Raw genomic sequence first — 17,986 nt, forward strand, 5'->3', positions numbered from 1 at the left:
ACAAAGTACTCTTCAACACATGCAACACTTGGCAGAAGAAGAAGAAAGAAGTTCTAGTTTGTTAGAATTGGTATTTCAAACAATTATCCACACAAACAGTTCCCTCCCGACGTGGTTCTTATGGAAATCCGTCTGTTTACTATCTATCTATAGAAAACAGACACTCAACTATAACCCAACTGATATCCATAAATACTCAACTAACTTACTTGGAACAAGCCTCCATATTCCACCAATATATCGGCATCGTCTGTGAGAATACAATCTACAGGAATGTATTGCTCATCTACCATAAACAAACCAAATCACCTCCTCCTGGACCACACCACATATATCTCCGAGAATATCATGTCTAATCGACTACATACTAGTGTGCTCTTCTACTTGACTATCCAAACTCCAATTTATGCTACTGTACTCCCCACATTGACACTATCTCACCGATAGCATGTCTTTGGCGCGCGCGTTCTTTATCTCTGACTCACTCTTATCGGCTATTGACCTGCGTTGGGTCGACGTCAGTAGGCGGATATGGTGACATGTTGACATAAACAAGACAAAACCAGACAGAACAAGACAAAACAAGACGTCGAACATGCCAATGAGTCATTTCGGACCCATTCGACACGCAAGCGTATTTTCGGCCTTCAAACACGCACAGTTCCCCGGATCGGTGTGAATGGACGCAGGTGTACTGGCAGCATCTTGGAACCAGTAATGTTGTAGTACACTAGTGGTGCGAGTACAACTACAACTACAATAGCGGCTCTCTGCTCGCATCCCCTCAACCGTTAAGAACCCAAAACCAGCCTCGTCATGCTTGTCTACACTCAATCTCCATGACTCACCTTATTGAACTGTACCTGATAACAACCAGTCACGTCAACACACCTCGCACTTACACCTCCCGTCTACTGGCCGAATCGCACCTGAAACGCACCCAGTGGCTGGACATTCTCCTTCTGCAGATCACGTGACGCTGTGTTTTGTCTGCGCCCGGAACGTTCGGGATTTTCGAGGCTTGGCGTTGAAATTTTGGTGCTTAAAATGGGCGTGGGTTGCAGTCCAACACCCGCTCTAAAAGGGGCGTTTGTGGCGCTCAAGGTCGCGGGAAAAGACGAAAAATCGGACGACCGTTGCCGTAGCGACCTCCTGGCGCCGCCACCGCCACCGAAAAAAGCCGCACCGGGCCAATCACTGGCGGTGGACGGGATTTGTGTTGGGTAGCGCATAGGGTTTTTCACCGACCCGTTTTAGCTTTGTCAATTTTCACCCCCCCAAAAAGCCTATTTTTTTTGGCGGCCCACCATTTAGTCACACTGCAAGATAAAAAGAGTCTTCTTTGATCCACAGAGCAACAAGAGCGAAACGCCGACAACATGTGTGGAATTTTCGCCGCCTACAAACTGCCCGACGTGGCCGAGTACAAGACACATGCGCTGCAGCTGTCCAAGCGAATCCGACACCGGGGCCCCGACTGGTCGGGAAACTGCTCCAAGAACAACACCATCATTTGCCACGAGCGACTGGCCATTGTGGGTCTGGACACCGGAGCCCAGCCCATCACCTCGCCTGACGAGTCGATTGTTCTGGGAGTGAACGGAGAGATCTACAACCACCGAATCCTGCGAAAGGAGTTCCCCGACTACAAGTTCAAGACCCACTCGGACTGTGAGCCCATCATTCCTCTGTACGAGAAGTACGGCATCGACGCCCCCAAGAAGCTCGACGGAATGTTTGCCTTTGTTCTGTACGACTCCAACAAGGACCGAATTATCGCCGCCCGAGACCCCATTGGAATCACCACCCTGTACATGGGCCGATCTTACAAGAACCCCCAGACTGTGTGGTTTGCCAGCGAGCTCAAGTGTCTGGTGGACGACTGTGACGAGATCAAGGCCTTCCCCCCCGGCCACGTCTACGACTCCGACACCGACAAGATCACCCGATACTTTGAGCCCTCCTGGTGGGACGGATCCAAGATCCCCACCAAGCGAGTTGACTACAAGGAGCTCCGAGAGGCTCTGGAGGCTGCTGTTCGAAAGCGACTCATGTCCGAGGTTCCCTACGGTGTTCTGCTTTCCGGCGGTCTCGATTCTTCTCTGATTGCCTCCATCGCTGCCCGAGAGACCCGACGAGCTGCTCCCGAGAAGACCGTCAACCAGGATCTTGCCGGTGTCGACGAGCAGGGCCACCTGACCAACTCTTCCGGCTCGCGACTGCACTCCTTCTCCGTCGGTCTGCCCGGCGCTCCCGATCTGCTTGCCGCCCAGAAGTGTGCCGAGTTCATTGGCACCATCCATCACGAGTACACCTTCACTGTCCAGGAGGGTCTGGACGCTCTTCGAGACGTCATCTATCACCTGGAGACCTTTGACGTGACCACCATCCGAGCCTCCACCCCCATGTACCTGCTTTCTCGAAAGATCAAGGCCGGAGGAGTCAAGATGGTTCTGTCCGGTGAGGGATCCGATGAGGTCTTTGGCGGCTACTTGTACTTTGGCGCTGCTCCCTCTCCCGAGGCCTTCCACACCGAGTGTGTGCAGCGAGTCAAGAACCTGCACTACGCCGACTGTCTGCGAGCCAACAAGTCCACCATGGCCTGGGGACTGGAGGCCCGAGTGCCCTTCCTGGACAAGCAGTTCCTGGAGGTTGCCATGAACATTGATCCTAAGGACAAGATCATCGACAAGGACCACATTGAGAAGTACTCCATCCGAAAGGCCTTTGATACCTCCGACGAGCCCGGCGCTGAGCCCTACCTGCCCGACGAGATTCTGTGGCGACAGAAGGAGCAGTTTTCCGACGGAGTTGGCTACTCGTGGATCGACGGTCTCAAGGATGCCGCCGAGAACACCATCACCGACGAGCAGCTCAAGAACCCCAAGCCTCACTGGGGTGCTGACGTTCCCAAGACCAAGGAGGCCTACTGGTACCGATGCATGTTCGACGAGCTGTTCCCCCAGCCCGCCGCCGCCACCACCGTCATGCGATGGATCCCCAAGGCCGACTGGGGATGTGCCGAGGATCCTTCCGGACGATACGTCAAGTCTCACTCTGCTCATAAGCAGTAGAGAGCTGAGATAGCGAGCAAGTGAGCATGGCGAACGAGCAAGCATGCGAACGAGCAAACGATAATGTAATTAAAAGTATTTACAGTGAATGACTGAGAAACCTGAGAAGTTGTTTGGTGGCTGTGGGCGTAGTGCTAGGAGAGCGAGATGTTACGAGCGAGACGATTCAAGCGATCAATGACACATCTACGAGTTTCTACGACGGTCTCTTGTATGTACGTGGCTATTGGATGCTATAGAGAATCGGCAATGACAGTTTTGAGAAGCCATCCTCAAAATGCTGACTCCGAACCATACTCACTGCTGGAACATGCAAAGATCGATCTGTAGGTGGAACTAGACCGTCTAACTGGTGGTCGAAACAAATCTACATAAGGATTGATTGAACAACGAAAAGTTGACACAGTCCATGAATTCGAAGATAAGTAGAGGACGGCGTAATACAAGTACAGCACATACTCGTACTTATGTTCTGCTTGTCTGATTGTTAAATGTTCTCATGGTATCAGACCCAGGAAGATAGATGGAGCTATCCAGGATGGAGAGGATAGTGACGAAGCATTATGACTGGACTCACTAGTTGTTACGTAAAAATTAATCATGATAAATGTTCTACAAACAAAATTTTGAATCAGCTGTTCCTATAGTGTGCCCTCGTGTCGACCACATTAATGGGGAGTAAAGTCTTCAGAGCATGCCATATCTGGGTTGTAGACAGTATACAAAAGTCCATTTTTACAATCTGAAGCGGTATAGGGGAAGGTCGTCGGTTTAGTCTCACGTGATTCCTCTTGCGTCAAAAATTCATCTCCAATCACGTGCCCAAAATTCATTTTGGAAGCCTTTCCTATTGAATGAAGTGTGTCGACTGACTTTTGGACGTGGGGTACTATTGGGACAGCTGTGTACGAATATTTTACTCAATAAGACAAAAAAAAAGGGGGAAACAAATAATACAATCCTTATCAACCTTTATCAGCTCTCTCTATATCTCTAGACTTGCTGTCATTCCTTATACTCCCCATCCGGTGACCGCGAATCATTAGTCCGGCCGTCATCTCTGAAAGTACTAAAGGAGTGTCTGTTACGAGAATTTTCCAGCTAAAAGTACTACCTGAAAACCAGTCAAGTCATGTCCAATCAACACAATTACATCTGCACATACTGTCACGCCTCGTTTGCTACCACAGGCGTTTTTTTGACCACGCTAAAGACTAGACTGAGTAAGGAAAGAGATGGAATACCAGTAAGGGGAGGAGTTTGGTTAGAAGTTATTTGTGGAATACCTGTGAAAATCATCAGTTTCGGTGATCATCGACTTTATGGAACTTTGACTGAACCCTTGATCCTCGACTTGGTGACTCCATTGTGCAAGATGTAATCATTTGGTATATCAGACGCAACAACTGGCAGAATTTGGTCGGCAAAGTTGTTGACTATTGAATGTTCAAGACACATTTGTAGATACAATCACCGGACTCTGTATGAGTCGAAAGCTGCTTTTAATACTTCTTCCAGGAGCTGAGGAGATACTCGTAGACGTCCTTCTGACCCCAGTATGTAGTATGTACTGTTCCTGCGAGAAAAAAAAAAAGTCTTTACAGGGATTTAGAGAGTTGTATGACTACTAAATGTCCTGGTGCCTCTTGCTGGCTTCAACAATACAACTGAGATCACTGTCCACCTGCCCCGTAGCCATCTACTTGTAGTACTCTGAGCTCGGAGAGACCTAAAAAAACCGATGTCAGAGTTCCAAAAACAGTGAAAAGACCTAAGAGGCGATAATAAATGTCACCTCGTATCTATTTACCTTGATTTCCAAAAATCGCGGCACTTTTCAATAATTCTAGAATCTATGAAACCTGCTATTTTTGGTGTCAAAAGCGGTCCCTTGGCCCAGTTGGTTAAGGCGTCGTGCTAATAAGAAATTAGCCTCTTTGCAACGCGAAGATCAGCAGTTCGATCCTGCTAGGGACCATTCTTTTTGGGAAATGCTGTTGATATTTTGGAGGCTTGGTGGTGATGGAGGAGATGCAATATCTTTTTGAGACGTTTTGAGACTTGATTGTAACAGCCACTTGTCCGTTTGTGACCCACTGGTATTCTCCTTATCACTTTTTTGTCTGTATATTAGCTACAAGTAGGAACATACTCCCACAATCAGGCGTGAATAACCCATAAATACACGGAAAAAAACGATGCATTGGACAAACGAGATCCAAGAAGATTAGTCAGACTAGTTTTCAAGTGGTAAAACTTCCAAAAATGGTAATTTACCCACACATTGACATGTTTTCTGATCCATTCGAACACCGACTAACTACTTGAGATATTCAAAGCCTAACTAAAGTAATTACTTAAGCCTAATCTCACCCTAAAGTATCGGTTGATGGGTTTAAAGGCAGGATGATAAACAGCGTAAAAAGATGACAAAACTCGTCCGCTACTCGACTGCGAAAAAGATTACAGCACCCAGGATTCTCGTATGGTCTCCCACTACAATACTAACTGGGCTCTCTGGTGCTTGACTATGGCTGATCGAACGGGAAGCCGTATTTTCACCAGGATATGGCCGTAACCAACACTCCGCAACGGAGAATTGAACTCCGGTCCCCCGCGTGCTGAACACAAGTTCTGACAGGCGGAAATTCTAGCCACTAAACTATTGCGGATTGTGAAAAAAATGGAATTTTGTGTTAGTCACTCAAATTACTGATTACTAATCAAACCCGTAAAGGTATAGGGGAAAAGACATTTACGAGCTAAGGGCGAGGGTTTTTTGTATTTTGTTGAGCCTGTAGAAGATATTTCAGTTCATTTATGAAGATATTATTAAGTAGAATGATTTTTGAGGTGTTTTTGGAGTGGATAATAACTATGGAGAGTGTACAGGAGCACACAAGTATGTACTGCCTCGGGAAGAATGTATGAAGACCCTGAACTGAAGCTATGAAAGAGTTGATAGTTGTGCTACAAGTACTGACTTATTTCATTTTCTTTCTCTCTCTCTCTCTCTCTACAATATTCCGAATGAACGATCATATATTACTGCCCGGACGGTAAAAAAAAACTGTCCGGACGGTCTAGAAACTAAAGAATAGAACTGCACTTCTCGCAGTTGAGATACTAGGAATGGCATAATTAAAACGGACACGATGGTGACAACGTCGAGCGTGGAGAAAACTCAACCTGCTTACTGCAGGGTCGCCGCAATGGTGAACTTGATAGGATCCGGACAGGCATAGCCTCCGTTGAAGACGTAGACCACCTGTCCTCCGTGAAGAGGGTCTGTCTTGGAGTCGCAGGAGTAAAACTGGTTGGTTCCGTACGAAGAAAGCTCCTTGACAGTCTGATCTCCGTTGTAAGCCCAGCCTCCGCTGTTGCCCTCAAGAGGAGGGGCAGGGCCGTCTTTCACGTCCAGCTTTCCTGTCTCCACGTTGGCAAAGAGTTGTCGAGGTCCCTGTCCCTCAGAAATGACGTTGGCCAGGGCGTTTCCAACATCCTCTACCTTGAAGTAGGAGTAGCCCTGCTCCAGTCCGTAGACCACATCGTTACCACGGACTTGGAGAGGCTTCATGCCAGAAGCTCCCTGGCCGGGCAAGATGGCGTGGAGAGAGTAGGTAGGGTGTTCAGTTCGCTCCTGGTTGGCGACGGGAGCAGCCAACGCAGCAGTGGCGGCGGTAATAAGGGCGACAGTGTTGGAGAGCATTGTTGTTGTTAATGTGGATGTTGTAGTTGATACAGAACTATGAGAAACCTAGGGGCACTTATATAGCACTTGCGGAGACTTCTCAAAATAGAACAGAGTCAAGTGGTCAGGAGGTCTGACAATCTTCTCGAAATAGATCCTACCGAGTGTCCATACGTACACACCCTACAGACCCAGATAGTCCAGAAACGCCGTTTGCAGTTGAGTTTCGGTTATATTTAGCAGGCATAATTCATGCATGTGGGATGAGCTGTTGGGGGAACATTGTCGATTGATTTAGTTGAGCTGTAGCTGAGATTATTGTTGGAATCAGATTTTAATCACCCTTTAATCCGAGGAATCAAGTCCTTTTTCCCATATCTCCTCCAAAACCACCTCAGACACGAGTCTCAAATCCCACATCCACTGTCAAGAAACTTAGTTATAAATAGCGGCGTCTTGTACAGTACTGTACGTACTGTGATGCCAGCCAAAATATGGGGTGTAAGACATGTGTCATGAGATTTGTCCAAGGTGATATGGTGTTAATTACAGCTCCTTGTGTCAATTTCAACTCTCTGTATTAATTACAGCTCTTCAGCTCTTGTGTTCCAGTGCACACTTGCTATCCACCAGACGTCATGAATGTGAAGACGTCAGTAGAATGTCGGTCAGGGATATAACATCCTAAAACTTGTACAAGTACGTGGACTAAATTGCAAGTAGCAATTGATGATTCAGAGTTATTGCTTCCTCTTTTAGTACAGTACCGTATTGTGCAAAAGATTCCCGTTCGTTGAACTAGCTACATCGTGCCTTGGACATGATCGACGCTCATAAGTGAGATACAGTCTCGAGAAACAGTTCTACAACATACCAAGTATTGTGCTACACATCATAGTCCGTCAAAACCAGTTACCTCTATAACCGTCATCAATCATTTCATTCATGTACTAATTAAAGATACAAAGAAGCACAGAAAATAATGTCTCGCTTGATTCGCTCCTGGGCAGTCTCCATCTTGTCCTGAAGAGTAGCGTCTCCAATAATTCGGGCGGCATTCCGCACCTCTCGACACACCTCATCCAGCCGAGAAATGACCCGCACAATGATTCCCTCCTGGACACTGGTAAGTTCGGAAATGGCCTCAAAAGTCATGCCCCGAGCCCACTCGTAGACAACCTCAATGAGTCCGAAGCGACCGCGTTCCAAAAACTGCTGCTCATCAGACGTCATAATCACCTGTCGGTGCTCCAGCACGTCTGTCACGTGGCCCACCAGCTGCTTGATTCGTTCTCGACCCTTGTCTAGACGAGGAGTCACTGTGATGGGCTCCTCCACATCCTTGGATCCTTCGTAAACAAAGGCAGACAACAAGGCGACAATCTCTTCGGGCTCGTAATCGCCCAAAAAGTTGTCGAGAACAAGCTCGGAAATGAACAGCTCAAAACCAGAGTTGATTTCACATGCCACTCGGCCCTTGAGAAGCACAATGTTCTTGTCGTCAACGTAGTTGAGGTCCTTGAGCACCTGGACTCGCTGCTCGTAGTCAGGAAGCAGCTCCAGGTTCTGGTCACTCAGAGTCTGTCGCAGATCGGAAATCTTCTTGCGGATCTCGTACTCCTCGTACTCCTGCTTGAACGATTTGAGGAAGTTGGCGGGCAGGTTTTTGACGCAGGGGATTTGCGAGAACTCAATCTCTAGATGAATCTTCTCCTGGCACTTTTGCTGCAACTCCAGTTCCTTCAGCCGGTCCCAAGAACACTCGGCCACACCTCCAGACCGTCGGCAGATCTTGTTGATGTTCTGGAACGCATCGTCGACAGCCTGCTTGTCGTACCGAGCAACATCACGCACGTTGTTAATGATGTACTTGGTAATAAACACCAGATCAGGGATCTTGACAGCATACATCTCCAACTTTCCAGACGAGGGGATCAGAGGCTGCAAAATGAGTCGACAGTAACCAGGCTGCTGGGGGAAAAGAGGAAGAGTAGTGGAAGAGCCAGCACAGGGGAAGGCGAGGATTGAAGCAGACTCGCCAATCACAGGACGAGAGATGAATCCGATTCGACGACTGGACCCATCGGCAAGATCGAAAATAACGACTCTACCAACCTTGAAAATATCCCGCATGTTGGCAATCTTGGGACCCTGCGTCATGATGTACTTTTGACACTCCCGAGCAGCGAGACCGATTCGCAACACATCTGCCATATACGGATCACAGTCGGGATAAGGCACCTTTTCAAGCTTGGACAAGAGCGTCTCATTGGACTTGACCGAGGCTTCGTGCTCGGGAAGAAGCAGCTGGTTAGCGTTCTCGGAGAAAGACCGCTTGATCATCTCCTCGACCTTCAAAGCCTCGATTCGCAGCAAGTTCAGAATCATGTTGTATGTAAGTCGGAACTGCGACTTGAGACGTGTAGGCTGGCCCAACATCATCTCCTTGAGTTGGTCCAGAGGAGCAACCTCGCCGGGAACCATGATAATGACGGTTCCAGTCTTATCGAGACCTCGTCGACCAGCACGACCAGCCATCTGAGTGTACTCTCCAGGAAGAAGTGTTCGGAAGGTGGTTCCGTCGTGCTTTCGAGTGCCGGCAAACACAACAGTTCGAGTGGGCAGGTTAAGACCCATGGCAAACGTCTCCGTCGCAAACAGAACTCGAACCAGCGATCGAGCAAATAAAATCTCAACGACCTCCTTCACAATGGGAAGAAGGCCAGCATGATGCACAGCAATACCTCGCGACAAATACTCCCGCATCTGCAGAATTTGAGGCAGATTTCTGTCGTCCTGCGAGAGCCGAGTCACAGCCTTGTCAAAGAACATGTGAATCTCAGACTTTTCCTTCTGGTTGCAAAAGTCCAGGCCCTGAAGATACCCAGCAAACTGCTCGCACATTTTTCGAGAGAAGACGAAAACACACATGGGATGGAGATTGAGTGTATGCAGCTTGTTGACCATTTGGACAAAGTCGGACTTGGAAGGCATAGTCGCCGACTTTTGTTGTTTGGGGGTGATCTGACTGCTTCCTCCTCGCGCTCCTCCACGGCCACCTCGGCCTCCCCGCGCATTGTTTCCTCCTCGGCCTGCAGCTCCTCCTCGGCCTGCGGCTCCTCCTCTTCCGGCTCCTCCTGCTGCACCACCTCGACCTGCTGCAGCAGTGTTGCTGTTGCCGCTCATAATCTCCTTGGCCTTGTTGTATCCTCCAATCAAAAACCGCTTCTTCTCGTCCACGACCTCAATCATCTGGTTCTTGCACCACAAATAATTGACCAGAGGAACCGGTCGCTTGGGAGTGCTGATCACGTAAATATCCTTTTGCTTGGTTCGACCGACCCAGTTGGCAAACTCGAACGTGTTGGGGACAGTGGCAGACAGCAGAATGAACTTGACGTGCTCAGGAAGCATGATAATGACCTCTTCCCACACAACTCCTCGATCTGCGTCGTTGACGTAATGAACCTCATCGAAAATGACGAATTCGACATCTCGAATGAGATCGGCACCTCTGTAGAGCATGGATCGCAGAATCTCCGTCGTCATAATCAAAGAAGAAGCCTCGGGGTTGATCTGGACATCTCCGGTCAGAATACCAACGTCGTCAAAGGTGTGCTTGAAGTCTCGGAACTTTTGGTTGGAAAGAGCCTTGATGGGAGACGTATAGATGGCCTTGGTCATGTTGCGCTGAGCCATGGCAATGGCGTACTCGGCGATAACGGTCTTACCGGCAGACGTATGGGCAGCCACGAACACAGAGTCGCCCTGCTCGAGATGGTAAACCGCCTCCTTCTGGAACGTATCGAGCTCAAAGGGGAACTCTCGAGCCATTTGAGGAACGAGTTCATGGAAGTTGGTGATCTCCTTGTTCACATTGACCACATGGGCCCAGTCCTTGGTCTTTTGAGTGGTGTTGAAAGAAGTTTGAGCTCGCCCAAAAGTGATATCGTTGGGGAGCAAATCGTCGATCGAGTGCTTGTCGCCATCTCCAGCCAGATCGAGGTTGCTCACCTGCTCGCTGAGCTCGCCAACCAAGCCCGAATCGGCTCCCTGGGCACCAGTGGTGCTTTCCTCGTCCCGCTCGTCCTTGGCAAGTGCTCCCAGCTCAGAATCGGCTTCAGCCACAGATCCAACAATATCAAGTCCTCGCTCAAACCCAGGCGCCACATCAAATAGTCCGTGGCTGTCTCTGTGTAACAATTGGCCCTGTTCCTGCTTCTCGGCCAGATCCACTCCGCCGGGCGCAAACGGCATGAAACCAGACCGTCCCCGCACAAAATCGAGCTTGGAACCGGCCGCACGGTTCACAGACATACTATTTTTGTTGTTGAGATCGCCGCCGCTCACCGTGCACTCTTTGTAGCCCGTAATGTGACCATCAATGCCCAGACGATCAAACTGCACATCTGTACGCACTGTGGCCTCAGGAAGACCGTACAGCGCGGGCGCAAACTCCACCAGCTTGTCCACGTGGAAATCCTCATTGATGTACTTGAGCCAGCCCCGTGACAGCTCCGGCTTGGGCGTCAGAAAGGTGTGCGTCAGCTCGTCCTGAGTCTGTTGGTGGGTGGGGGGCGTAGACGACCACTCACTGGACCGATTCGGATCGTATTCGAAATCTGAGTCGGCCGAGGCCATGATGGTTGCGGTCTTTCCCCGCAACGTGTTCAGAATGTCGCCAATCGTATCGCTCATGACGTTGTTTGCCTTGTGACGTTGTTAAGGCGGTCTAGTCCATCTCGGCAGACTGATACACTTTGCTGTAGGGGTTAGGGTAGATGGTAGCAAGATATGAGGGAGTAGGAGGGTGTAGGAGGGCTGATTGTGGGGGGTTTTTTTTGGATCAATTGAGTTGTTGGAGTTGTCTGGGTGTCATGGTGGTTTGTAGGAGAGTCGGATATGTCTTTTACTCGTGGTGTGGTTGTACTTATGGTTGTACTTGCTTGTATGGTGTTAAGTGAGTCTACGGACTTCAGTGGACAATGTTGGTAAAACGGGGTTTCATTGGAGATATAGAATAAATAAATAGATAGATGGGTTTTTTAGGGCACAAATTGAACTAATGTGTACTTTTCAGTTGACACTTCCTTGAATTGGCAACTTTTGGTACTTGTACTTACTGCAGCCAAAGTTGAAGTGTCTACTTGGAAGTCCACTTGGGAAACATCTGCGTTTTAGTTGACCATATGTAGTACATGGGACGTCTCTATCTCTGTCAATAGTGTCGCTAGAACGACGAGAAAAGTGGGTATTTCGTAAGAATGAAGTAAGCCGTCAATTTAAGTCACTTGTAACTTATATCGCCCCTATATCTCTGTCTGTCTGAAACACTCATAATCTTGACCCGCAATACTTCCGCTAATCTTCCAATACAACCCCCATTTAGACAGCACAAGAGAACAAGAGGATCCCAAAAACGCAGATTTGAAACGAATATTATCAAACACGTGACCAAACACCTCCCACCTTAGTCATCAAGTCTGCCCAAATCCGCCCAAATCATGTGAAATCAACCCCATTATCCCGCAGACCCAATAAACTTCCGCTTACATAAACACATTTAGAGTTTGTCAGCTTGAACTCTTAGAGATCTCCTGAAAGACAACAAAACAGCTCTTCGAGCGATTATTCCACAAAAACGACCTTGCCAATCGTCTCAACCCGCCGAAAAACCCCCTCAGGCCGCTCCAAACCCTAATCAATCACCTCCCCGCCGCGTCCAAGTTTCTGTTCGCACGTGACTCCCAAATCAAATTTTAAGTGTGCAAATTTCACACTTCTCACTACTCCACCACCACAATGTTCAACCCCGTTGCTACCGGCTTTCCCAGCCGACTGGGAGGCGTGCGGTTCTACCGGACGCGAGTGGCGCACCACATGCGAGGAAAAACTCGGTTCCCTCAGAAACTGATCCAGGGCAAGACTCTGCTCCGTCTGCAGTACGAGGACTGGTTCGGTAAGCGCAACATCAAGGGCGACGCCATCAGCAACAAGTACTTTTACCCATCTCAGCACCATGTGCCCAACTACATCCGGCCCCGAGAGGACGCCGGTAACCCCAACCGGGAGGACCTGACCGTGGCAGCGCCCTCTAGAGAGGATCCGCTGGTGCCCTTCCCCGACAACCCATACACCCGAACCAACACAGTGATCCCCGAGAGCGTGCGAGAACACATTATCAAGGATGTGACGGTCAACTCCATGTCTCTGGAGGACGTTTCTGTCAAGTACGGCATTCAGCTCGTTCGATTGCGAGCTCTGTTGAAGCTCAACCAGGTTCGACAGACCTTCAAGTGTGATGTGAGTATGAGACACCCCGAACCAGCGCCACAAGATGGCATTATGATGAACTTCAAAAAAAAATTCGATTAGTCTTGAAGACAACCCAAATGGTTAGAAATTTTTGTTTTCTGAAAAGCCTCATGAGTGTGATTGCAACCAGGATCACCCAGTTCTTTCCCTAACACAGCCCAAATACAAGAAAGATCTCAGCAAGTTCTCGTCGTCCATCGTGGAGATGCTGCCTCGTCTGAGAGTCAACTACACCTTCAAGGAGGAGGACGACAAGCGGGAGAAGCGGGTCTACTTCAACAAGGAGCAGGGCCAGCAGAACTTGTCCGAAGTGCCGGTGCCCTCGGCCACCCGAGGCTCGCGGTTCATGACTCTGGCCGAGTCCGAGCCCTTTGGTCCTGTGGAGTCCGCCAAGCTGCTGGATCTGGCTCCTGCCGCCGACGTGCTGGAGAAGCTTCAGCACGTGGTGGCCGACCATTCTGAAAAGGCGGAGATTGAGTTCGAGAAGGCCAAGGCCAAGGGCCAGATTTTCGACGTGGTCAAGAAGTCCGAGTCCAAGCCCGACGGAGTCATTTTCCGATTCAAGAAGGCTCAGGTCGGCAAGGTGGGCCACCGATACGGCGCCTACAGAGACGACCGAAAGAAGGACAGACGGGTGGTGTACGACCGACTGGGCAACCGTCACTGGGCCGTTTAATTGTAAATAGTGGTCGAAAGACAAAATGTACATGTTATGATAGGTGGTCGTCGGATTGTATTGGACGTAGCTTGCGGGTCGAACCGAGTGACGGACACTGTGAGCGAGAGCTGGTGTTCTACAGTGCAAGAAAGGTATCACTGAGACTGTACAGGTATCACGGTGAGCACTGTAGGTAGGTAGTACATTCGGTGTAGCCTGAGAACCATGTAATATCAGATTGAGCACCGATGAACCTCCAAAAAGCAGGTGGTTGGAACCAGCAGAACAAGAGCTTTCGATTGATACCATGAACGTCAAGTGACCATCGTTTGTGGTGACCCAACACTACCGTTGACGTTTTCAGAGTCATTGAGCACGGGGAAGAAGTGAGACAGGGAGAGGACAGAGGCGCGGGATCCGGATGAATCTCTCGAGAATCTTTTGTAAGACTACGGACTTACTATTGGTCATCTCTGCCCAGTATTTGCCCACGTATCACGCCGAGCAGTTTCATATGACCAACTCTCAGCCTAAGACATCTATTCCGAGACGATAATGAAGACGGTTGAGATCAAGGACTAAAGAACATCAATAGTTGTTCATTCAATGATACAGAACTATAGAAGAAATATGTGACTAAGAGATCTGCGACTTTCCAGCCTGGTAGACGAACTCCGGCGTCAGTACACACAACTCGTCTAGTCGCTTCATCGACAGTCACTGGAGATGTTTACTCTGATGTTTACGTACTGGTGACGAGACCTACCGATATAATACAAAGAGTCTGTTAAATACGGCGCACAAACAACGTCTGACACTCCTCTCCTTCCACCAGTATCTATCCTCACTTCTAGACAATCTATCCTCACTTCTGGACACTCATGTGGCACTGAAGGTGACAATCGAAGCGCCATTGCCGAAAGAACATCGACATTCTCACGGCTGCTTTGGTGTCTGATCGCCCACACACAGTTCAGTGGACAGCCTCACCACCGATCTCGCCCCGACCGCGCGCTCACCTGCCGTTCAATGGATACGTCCAATGCCACTAGTCTCACCCAAAAGAAATTGCGACTAATGTTGTATTGCGTATTGCCCAATTCACTCAACCTAAGTGGAAACAGAGTCGACGATCATATAACAATGTTCCGATAATAGATGTGCTCGATGACCGCAGTACTTTGGTTCCACAGTTTTCGGAGAGGCGATCTGGTGCAACGAGTCGATTGTGGCTGTGATGAACATTAGATAGGCAACACTCAGGGTCTCCTCACCAACTCGTCTCCTCACCAACTCCCCCTGAACACCGACTCATCTCCTATCTAAGCCCACTCCACACCCAAGACAATCCAACTCTCACCTCGAAATCCTATCTGACTGCAGCATGTGTCTGCAATAGTGCCCTTTGAGGGGACGATCGGACAGTCTTGGGGTGACGATCATTAAATTTCCCCGGAGCCTCCACCCACGTGCAACTCTAAGCCCAGATTAGTGCTGAGACAAGCACATCGTCTTCAATGGAGCCATTGAGCGGAGTCCGAAACAATGTCCATTGAGACGTACCCGGAGAGACGTCACAAAACACGGCCGTCAAATGCCAAGAAACGGCATACACAATCGCACTTGGCACATGCATTGGCATCGACGATAAGAATTGGTAGCCTTAATTAGCTCGACGGAACCTTGTCCTGAACGCCCAGGCAGATTGGGAACCTAGTCTCCAATGTTTGGCCGTATCAGTCGGTCAGACCAATGCCACGAGCGTCACAGAAACGTGCTCGCAAGCTAAGCGAAACAGGGCAGAGGACATATAATGTCGCTTCAATCTCCCTCCCCCGGTGAACAACAAGCACAATGGTCAATCTCCTTGAAATCTCCACGGGACTGCTGGCTGCCGCCGGGCTGGCCAAGCGAGCCGACAACTCGTCGTCTCACCACATTGAGGTACCCAACCTTGGCAACGACGCTCTGCTGGAGTGGGGCTTCACCGAAGCCCAGAAAATCTTCAATACCTCGGCCTCCAACTGCACAAAGTGCCAGCAGGGCATCAATCTCGGCAAGTACATCACTCTCAAGGCCCCCACCGTGACCCCTAACTTGCTGGTCAAGCTGTGCAACTTCTACAAGTGGCAGGACGACTGCGACACCTGGCAGGGAACCGACATCACCAAGGGCAACCCCGGCAAGCACCTGTCGCAGGTCTTCACTCTGATGGACGCCTTTGGCCTGGACGGCCAGAACCTGTGCTACTGGCACGCCGACAACACCTGCGACGCCGCTCCTGTTCCCGCACCCGATCTCTCGTCATGGTGGCCCGAGAAGCCCACAAACCCTCCCAAGATCGAGTCCTCCTACAACGAGACCTTCAACGTGGTCCACCTGTCCGACTTCCATCTCGATCTGCGATATCTCCCCGGCCAGGAGGCCTGGTGCGACGCCTACATGTGCTGCACCGTGGAGTCCAAGAACAAGAAGGCCATCAGAGCTGGTCTCAACCACACTGTTCAGCCCGCCCAGAAACTCGGATCGTACCACTGCGACGCCCCCGATACTCTGGTCGAAGACTCCATGAAGTCTGTGGGCGCTCTGGCCCACGCCCGAGACTTTGAATTTGGCATCTTCACCGGCGACATGGTCTCTCACGATCTCCAGGACTGGCTGTCGTTTGCACACACCTACCAGTCCGAGGAGGAGGTGTACTATCTCATGAAGAAGTACCTTGGCGACATTCCCATGTATCCCACCTTTGGCAACCACGACTCTTACCCGTACTCTCAGCTGGCCCAGAACTCGTCCGGTTTTGCCGGGGACTTTTCCTGGAACGCCGAGCTGTCCGCCAAGCTATGGAAGGACTTTGGCTGGATCAACGAGACCACCGAGGCCCAGGCCGAGCACACTTACGGCTCTTTTGCTGTCACCACCAAGCGAGGTCTGCGGGTAATCTCCATCGACTCCAACTTTTGGTACGGCGATAACTACTACAACTTCTGGAACATTTCCCAGCCCGATCTGTCCGGCACCTTCAAGTGGCTGGTCGGCGAGCTTCTGCAGTGCGAGCGACAGGGCCAAAAGGCGTGGATCATGGCCCATGTGCCTTCCCAGGAAATGGCTGCGGTTCCGTGGACCACCGAGGTCTTCCGACAGGTGATCCGACGGTTCTCCCCCCACGTGATTGCCGCCAACTTCTTCGGACACACCCATGCCGACCAGTTCAACGTCTTCTACGAGGAAAACAACAAGTGGACCGAGGACTCGGCCATCTCCGTGGGCTGGATCACCCAGTCCGTGACCCCCATCGACACGTACAACCCCGCGTGGAGATACTACGAGGTGGACACCAAGACGTTCGAGATCATGAACTCCAAGAACTACTACTCGCCCCTCAACGAAACGTACGAGTATAACATCAACAAGTACAAGAACGAGACCCTCGGTAACTTCACTTACAAGGTGTACGAGCCCCAGACCCCCAAGCAGATGACCTGGATCTGGGAATACTCGGCCCGTGACGCCTATGACCCCAATAACACCTGGCCCGATAACGCCCCTCTCAATGCCACCTTCTGGCACCGAGCCGCCAAGGGTATCATTGAGAATCCTGCCCAGAACCAGCTCTATTACGACCATTACTACCGAAAGTCACCCTACACCCAGAAGGGCTGTGGTAAGCAGTGTCTTCAGGAGACATATTGTTCGTTTGTTGGTGGGTCTCAGGGTGAGAGATCCGACTGTCTCAAGCTCGAAACTCTTCCTACTTTGTAGTAGCGTTAATAGGACATGTCAATAGAAAAGATTTAGAAAGTGGTGTCAGTAGGGTGTCATCGGTGGTCTCAGAGGGTTTTCAGTAGAATCGTCGGTGGTTGAATCGTCGGTGGTTGATATCTTCGATTTCCCTTCGTCACCATCTTGTAGTATCTCGAAGGGTAAGTCGATGTATCTCCGTATCTCCGTATCTGCGACGTATATTCAACGGAATCTCAGCAACATCTACCGACATTCCATGTCGTCACGGCAATATCAAGCGTATCTTTGGGTATCAGTGTTTGTTCTACCCAGTTGGCGCCTCCTTCAACTCTTATAGTCTCGATCCAAACCACCAAGGTTCTTCCAAGGGTATGAGTTAGACATGAGCGTGAACTCTGGGGTATGTACTGCAGGATTGGTGATGAAGGCGATGGAAGGGAATCGGGGGTCTGGAATTGCGGTCAAGTCGATGTTTTCGCCGAAGTTGATGTCTTGCAAAATGTC

General features: G+C 49.9%; 7 protein-coding genes and 3 non-coding genes across 10 annotated transcripts; 5 read left to right on the top strand and 5 right to left on the bottom strand.

The window, feature by feature from the left end:
- Window positions 1-1,379: 1,379 nt before the first annotated feature.
- Window positions 1,380-3,074, top strand: YALI1_A13454g (uncharacterized protein; the record flags this gene model as incomplete). The annotated part of the gene is made up of 1 exon (XM_500037.3): window positions 1,380-3,074. The coding sequence occupies one exon, from the start codon at window positions 1,380-1,382 to the stop codon at window positions 3,072-3,074; it is 1,695 nt and encodes a 564-aa protein (XP_500037.1).
- Window positions 3,075-4,959: 1,885 nt separating this feature from the next.
- Window positions 4,960-5,052, top strand: YALI1_A13490r. Its single transcript has one exon. It is a non-coding gene; the product is annotated as a tRNA-Ile (tRNA).
- A 483-nt stretch (window positions 5,053-5,535) lies between these two features.
- Window positions 5,536-5,654, bottom strand: YALI1_A13497r. The gene has a single exon (XR_002432063.3). It is a non-coding gene; the product is annotated as a 5S ribosomal RNA (ribosomal RNA).
- A 4-nt stretch (window positions 5,655-5,658) lies between these two features.
- On the bottom strand, window positions 5,659-5,746 carry YALI1_A13498r. Its single transcript has one exon. It is a non-coding gene; the product is annotated as a tRNA-Asp (tRNA).
- Window positions 5,747-6,267: 521 nt separating this feature from the next.
- YALI1_A13508g (uncharacterized protein) lies at window positions 6,268-6,783 on the bottom strand (the record flags this gene model as incomplete). Its single annotated transcript, XM_500038.3, has 1 exon — window positions 6,268-6,783. The coding sequence occupies one exon, from the start codon at window positions 6,781-6,783 to the stop codon at window positions 6,268-6,270; it is 516 nt and encodes a 171-aa protein (XP_500038.3).
- A 936-nt stretch (window positions 6,784-7,719) lies between these two features.
- YALI1_A13555g (uncharacterized protein) lies at window positions 7,720-11,463 on the bottom strand (the record flags this gene model as incomplete). Its single annotated transcript, XM_500039.3, has 1 exon — window positions 7,720-11,463. One exon carries the CDS (start codon window positions 11,461-11,463, stop codon window positions 7,720-7,722), a length of 3,744 nt encoding a protein of 1,247 aa, XP_500039.3.
- A 1,104-nt stretch (window positions 11,464-12,567) lies between these two features.
- On the top strand, window positions 12,568-13,756 carry YALI1_A13566g (mitochondrial 37S ribosomal protein mS45; the record flags this gene model as incomplete). Its single annotated transcript, XM_500040.3, has 2 exons — window positions 12,568-13,068; window positions 13,238-13,756. The coding sequence occupies 2 exons, from the start codon at window positions 12,568-12,570 to the stop codon at window positions 13,754-13,756; spliced, it is 1,020 nt and encodes a 339-aa protein (XP_500040.1).
- Window positions 13,757-14,848: 1,092 nt separating this feature from the next.
- YALI1_A13591g (uncharacterized protein) lies at window positions 14,849-15,181 on the bottom strand (the record flags this gene model as incomplete). Its single annotated transcript, XM_068281767.1, has 2 exons — window positions 14,849-15,023; window positions 15,099-15,181. 2 exons carry the CDS (start codon window positions 15,179-15,181, stop codon window positions 14,849-14,851), a joined length of 258 nt encoding a protein of 85 aa, XP_068137868.1.
- A 102-nt stretch (window positions 15,182-15,283) lies between these two features.
- On the top strand, window positions 15,284-15,552 carry YALI1_A13593g (uncharacterized protein; the record flags this gene model as incomplete). Its single annotated transcript, XM_068281768.1, has 2 exons — window positions 15,284-15,395; window positions 15,443-15,552. The coding sequence occupies 2 exons, from the start codon at window positions 15,284-15,286 to the stop codon at window positions 15,550-15,552; spliced, it is 222 nt and encodes a 73-aa protein (XP_068137869.1).
- A 40-nt stretch (window positions 15,553-15,592) lies between these two features.
- YALI1_A13596g (uncharacterized protein) lies at window positions 15,593-17,500 on the top strand (the record flags this gene model as incomplete). Its single annotated transcript, XM_500041.3, has 1 exon — window positions 15,593-17,500. One exon carries the CDS (start codon window positions 15,593-15,595, stop codon window positions 17,498-17,500), a length of 1,908 nt encoding a protein of 635 aa, XP_500041.1.
- Window positions 17,501-17,986: the final 486 nt, after the last annotated feature.

Source organism: Yarrowia lipolytica, chromosome 1A (assembly GCF_001761485.1).
Source record: "Yarrowia lipolytica chromosome 1A, complete sequence".
In the NCBI taxonomy this organism is placed as follows: Eukaryota; Fungi; Ascomycota; class Dipodascomycetes; order Dipodascales; genus Yarrowia; species Yarrowia lipolytica.